Source organism: Urocampus carinirostris, chromosome 2, assembly GCF_059441175.1.
Source record: "Urocampus carinirostris isolate Australia breed hairy pipefish chromosome 2, RoL_Ucar_1.0, whole genome shotgun sequence".
In the NCBI taxonomy this organism is placed as follows: domain Eukaryota; kingdom Metazoa; phylum Chordata; class Actinopteri; order Syngnathiformes; family Syngnathidae; genus Urocampus; species Urocampus carinirostris.
Window position 1 is genome coordinate 36,982,513 of NC_142350.1, and position 13,432 is coordinate 36,995,944.

The window sequence follows — 13,432 nt, forward strand, 5'->3', positions numbered from 1 at the left end:
TTTTCAATGTGTAGTTGAGTACCTAATTGTATAAAAATAAAGGTCTCTACTTCACGGATTTTGCCAATTACGGGCTAGTTTTGGAACGTAACCCCCACCCCGCGAGGTTACACTGTATATATTAACTTTAAACTGGCGTTTCATGAAGTTCCAGCCCTGACATTACGGATGGCACCAAAATATGGTAAAACGAAAGTGATTCCGTTTTTCTAACCTATCTTCTCGTGACGCTTTACTTGATATTCCTCAAGAGCACTCAGCTCAATTGAGACATCTGTTTGTTTCTGCAGCCCGGCCTCCATAAACACACTTCCCTCACAAAAACGCGGCGTCAGAGGAATTCGGATGAACTGTGCAGCTGCTTTCAAGTTAATAAACGATAATCATGAATGAGCTTAGGGAGAACTTCCAGTTTTGCTGAGTAAACTGCAATAAAGCATGTGCTGTCAGTGACAAAACTGAGCCTTTTGACTTTTGTTTTCTCACAATCTACAGAAAATGGGGAGAAACTCATGTCCTTCACAATCAGACTTAAAAGAGGAGATTGAACAAGGTTTCTCCAAGACAACTTCTTAAGCTTGTCTGTCAGGGTTGGGACGGATGGGGAATTTCATTAAACCTGGGTAATAAGTGGGCAAAAGGAAGAAAGGAGGGTTCTCAGACTAGGAATGGCATCAAGGTTCACAGATGCCTTAAGTGCCTGGGTTGTCAGGGTCCAACTGAGGACTCAGCTCTCCACAGCTCTCACCACTGCTGTTGTTTCTCGGCCTGACAAAGCTGTGGCAAGGTTGCCACCTGTCCATTCCTTAATGTTGTCAGCGCAGGTCTTTTTCTGTCTTTCTCTCATTTTGTCCCCTCGAAATGTGGCCTGGGGAATATTCTGGGCCAGACCTGATGATATTTATGACGTGACCATACCACTGCAGTTTTTGTCTGTGCACAGTTGAAAACAGTTCTTTGTAGGGTCCAATACTTTGCTGTGCCTCAGTGCTCAAATGAGTCTAATTTTATATTCCATTGCAATGTTCTTGTCTTTTGAGATGAATTTAAACCCTGCAAGTGTAGCTGTGGTTTAAGTTTTTCTGGCCATGATTTTTGGTCCTGACCCCTCTGATATATATATAAAGCAAAGGCAGAAACCCCGCTAAATAAGAACTACATTGACCAGTAACTGATGAGTGTTGGCCCTGCATAGCAGTGCAGAAGTTAAATACTTAATTAGCCAATGACCACTGACTACTACTTAGAGCGCTGATGCGCAAAGCTGCAGAGATCAAACAGAAGACGTCAGCAAAACAACCTCATCCTCCACCAGGCACAAACACTGCTAATGAAAGCGTGCGGGAGAATGCCCCTTCTTTGCTTCGTCCTTGTCGTGTTGACTCTTACTCGCCTCCTTAGCCAGCGCTTTCTCCTATCCAGTGGGCGCCGACCCCAGCTGCGTTTTTTTTATAGATGCATGCAGACGAACACAGCAGGATGAAGGAACGACTCTTCATTCCGCCTCCCTTTGCCCCCAAGAGCATCTTCTGCACCACTGCTCTGCCATCGCAAATTTATCAGGACAAACCTCCCGCAAATTTCTCAAACAAATGTTCCGACTTCCTGCGCCGACACACACGCAATTGTCAAACGTGCTAAATGAATATTTGGGGGTTTTGTTTACTGTGTAAATTTACAGGAGCTGATGGCAATAATGGGTATCTTAATGTGACTAAACATGCAAACAGTAATCAGCCGCAACTTGGGGACAGTGTGAATCTCCACAGCTCAGCCCCTAAGATTATCTTGATTCATTATTATATCAAACATAAATACTCATACATATTGTATCTTCCCTATACCGCTCAACCACAGCCAATAGCCCCCCTTCTGGATTGCAATTCCCCAAACACAACAAATCACTTATCTACAAAGACAGACTATGTAGAATAAAATTTTAAATAATTTCATTTTATTTACCAAATATCTGCTTGATGGAGGTGACATTTCCTAGTGTACCGCGACAATTTTAGCACTTTGAGATGACGTTGTCTTCTGCTACCAGTGACCGAGACGATCCCGATTAAATGGACGAGATCGGTCTGACAAAAAAAACAGTTTTTAAAAATGATATGAAAAAATAATCCTGTAAGAAAATGTATTCGGTTTACACAATTTGAAATGACCAAAAAAAATGAAATAAAACCGTATAAATCGACCTCTTTGACTCTTTGCCTTCTGGTAAGGGATACAAGTCCTTTAGGAAAAACAAGCTATTCTGCACAGAGACAGTATCTTCCCCAGGGCCATCACTACCCTAAATAAGCGCGCAAAAACTATAAAAAATTGAAAAATGTGTACTAATTTCTTATTTGTCGAATTATTTTGACATTTTTGTTGCTGCAAAATGTTACGCTGCACTCCAAGCACTACCTTGTAGATATTTTGCCTATTCAGCCAGACGTTATTTCAATTATTTTTCTCTTTTATGTCTGCTACATGTTTACCCTTAAGTGCAATGTTTAATCTCGTCGCAAACAGTGTTTTCTATCCAATAAGGACAAGTCAATGCACACGGATTTGTGCATTTGTTCTAACTGTCTGTTTACGTCTTCTTTTATTGTATTTTAGTGAATTATAGCAAATTGCTATTGTTTTCTTATTTGAAGTAATTTTAGACTACTTTTGTTACTGATGGCGCTTGCATAATACTGGCTTATTTCATTTAGTGTTAATGTAATGGGCATTTTTTTAACAAGGACATGTGTCTTCTGTGCCAGTTGAAAACCCAAATGACTGAAAGACAAAGAAAATTTTACTTTACTAACTTTTCGATAGGTCCAATTAGTTTCACTAGAATGTATGCGTCGTTTAAAATTGTTCAACATTCGATCAGTCTGGCCCTCTTCGTTTAGCCACATTTTTATTTAGCCCTTCCATCCATTACACTTTGACACCCCTGCCCTAAACAGTATCTATGTACCAGACTTTCGAGAATGCAAACCTCAAGGGCCGCAACTCTGCATGTTTTAGAGGTTTCCCCTCGTTAAAGAGCTGAATTACACAAACAAGATTGTTAATCAGGTTTCTTCAGAGCTTGCTAATGAATTGTGTGTGTGTGAGTGTGTGTGTGTGAAAGGAAATATTCTAAAAGACATATTATTTGGCCCTTTTGGGATTTAGGGGGCCACTTTACAACATTTAAGTCTAGTCATTCGTTTTTTATATCATTTATGTCATGGAATTAAGTCAGTTTAACAAGACAAATGGCTGCTATTTTAAGGGGTAAAAGGCGTGCATTTTCTAGATCAGGGGAGTCAAAGTCAAAAGGAGAGTGGTCAAAATAATAAATGTGGCTACAAGCCGAGAGCTGGACTAGAAAATTTTGAAAATTTGTAGAAATGATGCATATAACCTAGTACCTAGTACCTTTTCTGTGCCACAAACTAGTTTAATGTCTGACAATATTATTAGTAATAATAACACATCCACTTTATGATGACTAGACTGCCGGAGATCACCACTATTGATCTAGATGACAAAGGAAAAGGCATTCGATTTCGTCTTATCAACACTTTTTTTTTAGTCACAGTACAATGTTGTGCAACTTTGTTTTGACTAAACTCTTTCCCATAATATTCCATGACAACGTTGTACAATGTACCATGAATAAAAATAGTGTGGTGATCAGATTATGTCTAATGCCTTTTCCTTTGTCATCCACAATCCTAATGGCCTGTTGATTAGGATTCAGTGCTCCCAACGCTGCAATCTGGGTTTGCATTCTGTTCGATCAAATGCTGAACAAATGAGATCAGTAATATTTATCAACTGATCAATCATTGATCTAATATGCTGATATACATTATTAACATAAAAACTCTGTAAAATGCACACCCAAACTTTTAATTGATTTCGGGAAGAACAAAAGGAATGTATACACGAATTAATATGGTAAAACAAACAAAAAAGGCATTTTTTTCTTTGTGTGCGGCCCTGTACCAAAGGATGCACAGTACCAGTCCGCAGCCAGGTGGTTGCTGACCAGTGGACCATAGAAAACCTTCTCACGGCCGGACATTTTACAACCTATGCAATTGTTGCCATACCTAAAAAAATACAATTTACGGCTAATTGAACCCTTCTTCACACATGGGTTTCTGTAAAGCTAGCAAGCATGGCAGGAAAGCGTGTGCACATTCACACGTGTGCAAATGTGTCCAACTGCTGTGTTTCAAGAATTGCATAGACAATCGCCTGGAGCAACTGAGCTGACGCCCAACAAACTGCATTGTACAGCAGAGCAAAGACGCCCTCAAAGTCGGCAAAATACAACCAAAAAATGTAAGGGAGTGTATAGTGATCCTTTGCTGTCTCACAGTTTACACTTCGCGTTTGAATTCCTTGCATATTTTCATCGTGCATTGTGTTTCGCAGCAGACAATACACAGCAAATGCTATAACGCGGCCAAGTCGCTGAGTGGTGTGTGTGTGTGTGTGTGTGTGTGTGTGTGCCAGGGTTGGGTAGGGTTACTTTAACTTGATTACTTTAAATTACTTTTGGATTACTCCAATACCAAATATGCTAATAAAAGACAAAAGAAACTAAATCTGAATAAAGTTATGACTCACAACACGGGATAAGCTTTCTCTCCTGGCTTTGATCTCTCTGATCTCCGGCAAAACTAACATAAAATGCGACAGAAACAAAATGAAAATAAATCCAAACAGCTTGCCAACATCATTTTTATTTCATGTATTTTGTTACTCTTCAAGCCTGCACAAAATTTTGTAATTTTATTCAGATTTAGTTTATTTTGTCTTTTATTAGTATATTTGGTATTGGAGTAATCCAAAAGTAATTGAAAGTAATCAAGTTAAAGTAACCCTACCCAACCGTGGTGTGTGCATGAGTGTGTGTAGGGTAGGAGTGACTGTCTGTGTGTGTGACTGTGATAGGATATTTTTTGCTCTCAGTCAAACAACTGGGCAGGCGAACAAGTTAATGTGTCCACCCATAACAAACTGCAAAGCATGATGACAGCTGTTATTTGAGAAGCTCCTTAGGGCCCAGTCACACAGCCTTTTGCGTCTGTATCGCGGGTAAAATTTTGCGATTTTTTTTTGCCCGTGGTTGCCCGCGGTAGAAAATGCGCAAAATTGGCCAACCAGCTGTGCATCCATGGTATGCCCGCAAAACAGACGCCGGCGACTGTTCCGCTTCCTCATCGCGTCAGTTCCACGTCCTTTCCGCGTGTGGACCACGGGTATAAAAGCTGCCGAGCCGGGCTGTAGAAATCATAACCGCTCAAGACACAGTCCCGTGAAGATAAAGATTTCAAGCTATGGCACCGAAGAAGAAGCCAATATGTTATTATTGTAATAGTTTTTCACTTTTATTTTATTATCTTGTTATGAAATGAAAAGAAATGTCAAGAAATAAAAATTGATTAAGATGAGGTCACTACGGTGATGGGGATCCATGTTCACCCCTTGACGTCTCGAGCACAACTGACGTGTGCTCGGCAAATCGCGCTGTATATACGCGGAGAAAGGCGTTTGACCGTAACACGCGTTACACACGCTAATTCACGTGATAACGCCGCGATACAGGCGCAGAACAAACGTGCTATGACCGTGCTCCACCCGCGATTACCCGCTAAAATTCCGCGTCCTACCCGCGTGTAACCACGCCCTGGCCGCGGCCGTAGCACGTCGTTCCGCGTCTGTACCGCGTCATATCCGCGTGTGTACCACGTGTGCCGCCCGCGGTTACCCGTGGTCTAAAGTTTTGAGCAGCGCAAAACTTTTTCGCGCGGCCATCCGCGTGTGAATTTCTTGCCGCGTGTAAAGCACGGCTGTATCTCGTCTGTATCGCGATCTCAAAGCGTCCAACAGCGTCTGCTTCAGGGGCAGAAATTTCTGGTCGTGATTCAGCCGCGATACAGACGCAAACGGCTGTGTGACCGGGCCCTTACATTGAAAATAAATTCATTAATTGAATTAGGCACTGAGGAAAGTAATATGAAGAGCACAAATGCTGATCACCTCCGTGGATTGTTATCGGTTCCAGGAAGGAATCAATGTTTTTACTTGGCAAGTATTGACTATCCCTGGACCGTTTTAGAAAACAACCCCTGCGAATAAATTCATCAAATACTATTCTGTATACTTACTGATTTTCATAAGGTTTGTGAAAATATATTTTTTCAGATTCAGATACACTTTATTATCATTCTCGTACACATGTATACAGAACGAAATGTCAATGCATGTGACCCGCACAGTTTCCTTGAATGTACAGATATAAATAAAATGTTGTATTGAGTTGGAGTATTGAAATATTAATAATATACTAAATAATTATAGCTATGAGTATTATACAGTAGTGCAAAGAGTGCAAGAGGAGCAGCTAACCAGATGTGCAAAATGGGCAGTCAGGTAAACAAGTCACTATACAATAACAATAACACTGGAGTACGAGTGCAGAGAACAGATGTGCAAAGGAGTGGCTAGGTATATTTTGGTATTCAGAACAAGGTTCTGATAGAGAAAATATTTTCAAATATGCAAAAAGTGATTGCCGATGAAGAGCAAAGCTTTTATCTGATCAGATGTACATTTTATTTCAAAACTTGTCATTGTGAGAACCACCATTTACCAGTATTATTACTTCTAAAGGTCCAAGACTACTCACAATACTGCAATGATGTCCCGATTTAATAAGCCAAACAATAGTAACAAGAATTACAAGGCTAAGTAATAAAGACCCTAACAATGTCAACTGCACAATGATGACCATGCCTTTAATGAATGTTTTCAAAATGCGCCTTTGACACATGTAGTCGTTCCCTGCACACGCTTTCCAATCTCCTCGTTCTGCCCCGAAGCTAGGAAATGCAGTTTTCAACTTCAGCATGTGTTTCCACTTGGACATAAAGTACTTTTTCAACACCCGGAATAGACCAATAAAACAAATTCTAAATGGTAAATGAAACAGAAATCAAGTATGGGTAATTGTGCTTCAAAATCACTTTCGAACATGAAAAACATAAAAAAAAACAACAACAAAAAAACTGGCAACGTTCCATGCTGATTTTCCTGAGAGAGCACCATTTAAACCAAAAGGCTTTTCCAGGATTTTTCTATTAATAGCTCATATTTGCACTGCAAAATGCACTATGCTTGCATATTTCTTCAAAGCAAATTTTCTAAGTGCCAACAGCAAGATAAATTATTTTGCACTACAAGGGGAGATCCCATGAAAAGGCTTGGTACATACCTAGCAGCGTTCTCTGCAGGTTCCATTGAGTCTTGTGAAAAGCTAATACTAAAGAACCGATCGCTAAAACAGCTTAACTAAATCAGTAGAATAGGTGGGTCATGTGACCATGACCTCATTAGGAGAGTAGAGCACTGTGCTAATTTATTTACCTAACATAATGCAGACAAACAAGAAGGTAGCGGATGGGATGAAGAGTAAGCCTCTCACAGTGAGCCAGTTACGGATGCCTGAACAACGGGGAAGGAAGCAAATTGATGGAAAGATTTGAGAAAAAACACTTAAGAGTTCCTCTTATAATTTTCTAAAGCTCTAAGAAAGACCATATACAATTACAACAGAATTCTGAAATAACCCAAAAGCATATGAATTCAACTTCATCGCCAAGGTATATATATGTGTAGCATGACTCCCACTTGTGAATGGCCCTAAAATTGACCCCAAAAAGCTCAAATTGTTTGGATGACACCAATCTTTAATTCTGTTCAATTTTTGCCCTTTTACTTGGAGCTCCTTGTCATAGTTAGCACAGTGTATGTCTTCTAGAGCGCACTCACACTGAAGCCATCACACTAAGGGTATGCTTGCTGCAAAATTTTTAGCTGTATTGTTAGCAGGCACGACCTGCGCCTGAACACGGCATGGATCTTCAGTTAAGCACGCTCGGGAGAGCTGGGCCACAGCACAGAATTAATGCCGCTACGTTTGTACAGCCGCGGGAGTAAAACATACAAACATAGTCGAGAACAGGGGTGTCAAGGTCATCGGACAGAAGGTCCAATTAAAAAAAAGAGCAACCAGCCAAGGAGGACTAATTGAATGTTGATTTTTTTTTGTGTTCCTTTAACAAGAACTAGATGTTTAGAAGGACGTCAAACACGAGGTCTTATGATATTCAACCACATTTGCGCAATGATTGATCAGTCAAAAACATCTCTGACCACAATCACAACCAGAACTATTGATCCACAACACATCTCCGTCTACCTTTAGTAACAATATCCAAATCGTTTGCGTAAACCATCCATAATAAATATGGTAATTTTTTTATGGCTCGTCCGCAGAGGTTAGGCTCCTTTTCATTTCTTTCCTCGCCCACACAAAAATATAAGTTAAGCATTGCCGTTTTTGGGCAATTGCCAAATATCTAGAGTTTTAAAGTTTCAATTCAGTCTTCTTTATATTTGGATGATATAGTGGTACCCGTTAGATGGCAACTCGGGCTGCCAGGATACTAAATGTTCTGCATATGACGCCTCTTTTAATCTCAAACTTGCCGGGCATGCTGAAATTCACAGAAACTTAGCAGCTCTCCAAAAATTCACTGTACCAGAGACAAATGTTAGAGAATGGAGAAAACAGAAAGTCGTCTTCAAAGATATAAACGAAACCAAAAAAAAGAGCACTACGAGGAAAACTACTTTTTGTGTATATGATGATGAAGCGGACTTTCAAGGGCATTGAATAGATGTTGTAAATTTTATCTTGGTATCATATTTGTAGTTCATGTTCTCACTAAAGGATTTTTATCATGGCCGCACCGTTTTCAACGTTTGTCACTTACAAAGCTTTGTTTGGGCCGAAAAAAGTGAAAAAAAAAAGATAAACCAATTTTTTAAAATCAGAGGTGCTTGTTGAGTATTACACGAATAGACACAGTAGTCTAGTGAATGACGTTGAACCTACTAAAAGCTAAAGAATATATTATAATCCAACCAGATGAATAAAGCAATATTGTCTTATAGATCTATCAGCAGTCTTGAATTTTCAAAAGACACAAAGACAAATTTCTTTGATATAAAAACCTCCATTACATGAACAATAAATGAAAAAAGATTATTTAAGCACCATCAGTAGCCTGCATTTTATTTTTTAGCAAAAGTGGGCTAAAATTACTTAAAAAAAGAATAGCAATTGTCTATCATTCAGTACAATAAAATAAAGTGCAAGGTTAATTGACGTACAGTGAAAACAAACACACAACAATTCCTAGTGTGTGATAAAATAATGGATCAAGATATTCCCAGGAGCAGAATAAAACCTTGATGAGGGATAAATGTAGCCCGTCGGCCTTGACTTTGACATGTGGCCTAGAAAGTGTAAACTAAAATACATAGCCATTTTGCACAACTGACGTAATCTCTTCTTTTTCAACCTTTAGCGACTCTGACTATTTTTGCCTGCACTTAACTTTCATAAATCAGGCCCACGACATGGAAAAGCGGTATGCATGTCTGCTCCATCCTCGTAAAAATCAAATTTAGCTTCACGCTAAAGTGTGAGCTGTAATCACTCTTTTTAACAATCACAAATCTGATTTTTACCAAGTTTACTTTATTAGTGGGGGTCAGACATGTTTGTTGTATCAAAATTCTATGTTTTACATTTCTTAATTTCCAGACTTTTCTTTGAGCAAATTATTAATCCTAATAAAATAAACCGTAAACATTCCCTGAAAACATAATGTACTGTATATATTGTGTAGTAGTAGATAGATGTATTTTCCTTACTTTTCAGGACCTCAAAATCCTTTTTCTGTTTGGTCTGGAGGGTTTAAGGGTGGTCAGAGAGCTGCAGTAATGCAGTAATGTGTGCAATAAGTAATTGTCGGACAAGGTTGGGCTAAGTGGGGCTTAATGGGAAGGATTGGTTGGTCGGTAGTGTGAAAAACGTGCTCTTTAAGGATGAAATTTGTTTGTCTTTAAAGGGTGTTAAAGCTAACTCTTACTTTGAAAATCAACCGTTCACTTTGTCAGGAAACAAAAATGTGTGCTTGCAAACCAGAAAGTTACACAGCAACGGGTGATTTTAAAGAAAGTATAGATCTGTTTTGATTTGTCTTTTAACTCATAAGGTTTTAAGACCTACAGGTGTAAAACAGCCTAAAGCAGGCATATCCAAAGTCCAGCCCAGAGGCCAGTTACGGCCAGTGATCACATTTTTATTGGCCCGCGGCCGCTGTCATAAATTTAATATGTCAAAAATGACCCCAAGCATTACCTATGGCAGTGTTTTTCAACCTTTTTTGAGCTAGGGCACGTTTTTTACATTGGAACAATTTTGCGGCACACCACTAACCAAAAATGTTATAAAATGACACTGAACAGTATGTTTAATTACAATATAACTTATAGTACCCCGAGTTTTTACAGCACAGACACTTGACAATGACATAGTATTTGCAGAAAGTGATTCATAAATGTTTTTTTAAATTTTAAATTTTAAAAAGTGACATTGGATAATTTCTCACGGCACACCTGACGATCTCTCACAGCACACTAGTGTGTCGTGGCACAGTGGTTGAAAATCACTGACCTATGGAATATTCTAAGGAGAACTTAGCAACGGTAACTGTCAATTACACATGTAGATTAAATCAGTTCACCACCCAGGGGGATATTTTTACACAAAAACACACATGTAAGCATTATCTCTACTGTGTTTAAAACTGACTTATTTTATGAATTATTTTCGTTTAAGGTATAATTTGTTATCAAATTAGACTACTTTGTTGTTAGCTAAAGGTAAGGTAAGCTAACAAAAACACACCGACACATAACAGGAACAAAGTAAGACCTACTTAGCTAGCTCCAAAGTTGGTTAATATTATATTAGTTAGTTTAGTAAGGTAGTTAACATTATTTTCAAAATTTTCAAAACATTTACAAAATGTTGTTTCTTTTTGTGGACTTCACTTGCAGAGCATCTCCCGGAGAAGGGTTTTACTATTCCGGAAACTTTGCGAAAAAACAAACCAGACATGCTGCCTCATGAAGGCTAAAAGGTCCTGGGAGGTCCACAGCACTGAATTTGGGTTCAAATGCGGTATGACCATGATTAGTTATGTGATAAAAAGGGAAAGGCTTTTGTGCTCTTTTGCACAATGCACCAAAACTAAATGGTGGCTAAAAATAGCTAAATGAGACAATAGAAGGGATCCTTTTCTAAAACCATACCAAAGGAGGAGCAGATAATGTGGACCAGATGGTTGGTAACTACACCTGCAAGCCATGACACAGAGGTGGCCCATTTTACTTTGTTATAATACTACTCAGAATGCCTACTCATTATTCAGGGATAATAACCCCAAATTCTACACACGTAGCACCAATGGATGACAACACTCCCTTTCAAAGCTATCAAAGGAGGTTATGACTCCGCACATAAAAGGTTGACTGAAAATAAACCCAAAACTAGCAACCTATTTAACCGAAGCAATGGGAAGGTGCAGAGTGACAAAAGCTGCAGCAATCCAACTACCGGAGCACACGGACCAGCAGAAGAAAAATAAGTGTCACTTGTGTCAAAAAAACAAGATTACAAAGCCAACAATTTCTGTTAGAAATGAAGTCAAGTCATGTTTTTTGTATAGACCTTTATCACAAGGAGTCTCCAAGGGCTGCACAGACCACAGATGATTGCAAACTACAGACTATTATTACACCATCCCCTGATCTAAAACCTTCATGAGGGCAAGGGAAAACTCCAAACCTTAACATGAGGTAAATAAAGGAACCCTGAAAAGGGACCGCACATGAGGGAATCCCCCTTCCTGGATGACCAGGCTGAAACAGTTGTTGCAATTACAAATACTACACAGATATTGATATAAAGTAATGCAATATGTGCAATAGTCACAGTCAGAAACAAATAGTTTGTGACAGCTGCATACAATGAAGGAGAGATGCATGTGTGTGTACAGATGTAAGGACTGTGTTATGCGACCTATTGAATGTTCTTTGTTCGTCTTCCATAGTCAGACATCAAGACACACAAACATACCTGATTGATAGTTATTCGGTAAAATAGGAATAAAAAGTTACAAATGAACAGGTCAAAAATAAAATGACTCTTTCGTTGAACCGTATATATATTCGTAACCAAAATGTAAAAAATGTCTCAAGTTAACTGTATAATATGGAACTGATTTCAATTGGGTCGAATTTTGACCCCACTCATGGAAGTGTAGGTACAGGTAGGCCATGCAATCAAGGGTTACATATGTCTGATCCATATGAAACTTCACAAGATGGGTATTCTCATGGATTCACACGATAGCCGCCCGTCAAATATTCATTTTGGAAATGATCCTTTTTTATAAGAACCACCTTAATGTTGTTTCTTTTTTTAGGGTTAAATGTTCCACAGTATTGGTTAAGTTTAAGCACATGAAAATAGAATCTTGGCTAGTTCTCAGTATTTGCTGTGTACATCCTGAGTGGCCACCCTCCAAGGCCATGTCACTTTGGGTGTTGTCCAGGTGGTAAAAGCATAAGGGCTCCTGGTAGCAGGGGTGTGCGACACTCAGCCATCTGCTGATGAGTCATTCTGTCCCTTCTCTTGTGCGCTCTGACTGAGCACAAAATTGTAAACGCATCACAGTGTTCATATGCGCATGCAAGCGAGCATGAGAAAAACACAAACGCGGAAATGCATTAGCATTCGACTTAATATAATGTGAACTCAGAAGTAGGGAGATCTTTAAACGTCTAAACCTGACTGAATCTGCAGTGGGTTAGAATGATTTAATCTTGATGAATATTTTTTAAAACATTCAACTGGATAGAAGAAATAGAAAACAAGCAAAAGGTGTTGCTAGATGACAAGGTTGTGAACAATGCTTGGAATATTCTACAACCCGCCTCCACACTTAGTCCGGCCCCATGAAAAATACCAGAGAACAAAAATAAGTCTGAGTGCATGCTTTTAGTTGTAACGGGAGTGAGAGTACTTAACTCTAACAACAGGACTACCATTCATATAGTTGTCCCAGGAAAGGGTATTGTTTTTTTTTTCTTTACTTCACTATCTTTAGTCAAGGTACCAGAGGCAAATGTGAATTTTGTCGTTCATTTCACATGTTCCACTGACATCTGTGTTTAAGTGTTAGAAGTAGTGACGGCCCTTGAAACCAGTAAGAGACATATGAGCTCAAAAACCGCACCAGGGCAACTGAGTTTTCAGGAATTTTTGATAAATACGTACAATATTGTGCTCACATACATTTTAAGAGTTAAAAAAAAACCATCAGGGACCAAACAAGATATATGGATCAGTATCCCCTATGATGAAGCACTGTAAGTGGCAAATGTATTGTCAATGTAACATGTGAAGCGCACAACGAAATCAACATTTGTCTCTGGTATCAATACTATAAATAGTGTAATG

The 13,432-nt window shown here is 39.0% G+C and overlaps 1 protein-coding gene across 2 annotated transcripts in view; it reads right to left on the reverse strand.

Moving 5' to 3' along the window:
* The window catches only part of oxr1a (oxidation resistance 1a), a 222,080-nt gene that overhangs the window by 144,353 nt on the left and 64,295 nt on the right, over window positions 1-13,432 (reverse strand). Inside the window, exon 1 of one of the 2 annotated variants that reach the window (XM_088326393.1) lies at window positions 7,265-7,312. The exons of the other annotated variant lie outside the window; for it this stretch is intronic. Within the exon in view, the coding sequence (XP_088182519.1) occupies window positions 7,265-7,290 (26 nt within the window). The 5' untranslated portion in view covers window positions 7,291-7,312. Of the gene's footprint in view, window positions 1-7,264; window positions 7,313-13,432 lie in introns of those variants that run through there. 2 annotated transcript variants of the gene reach the window in all.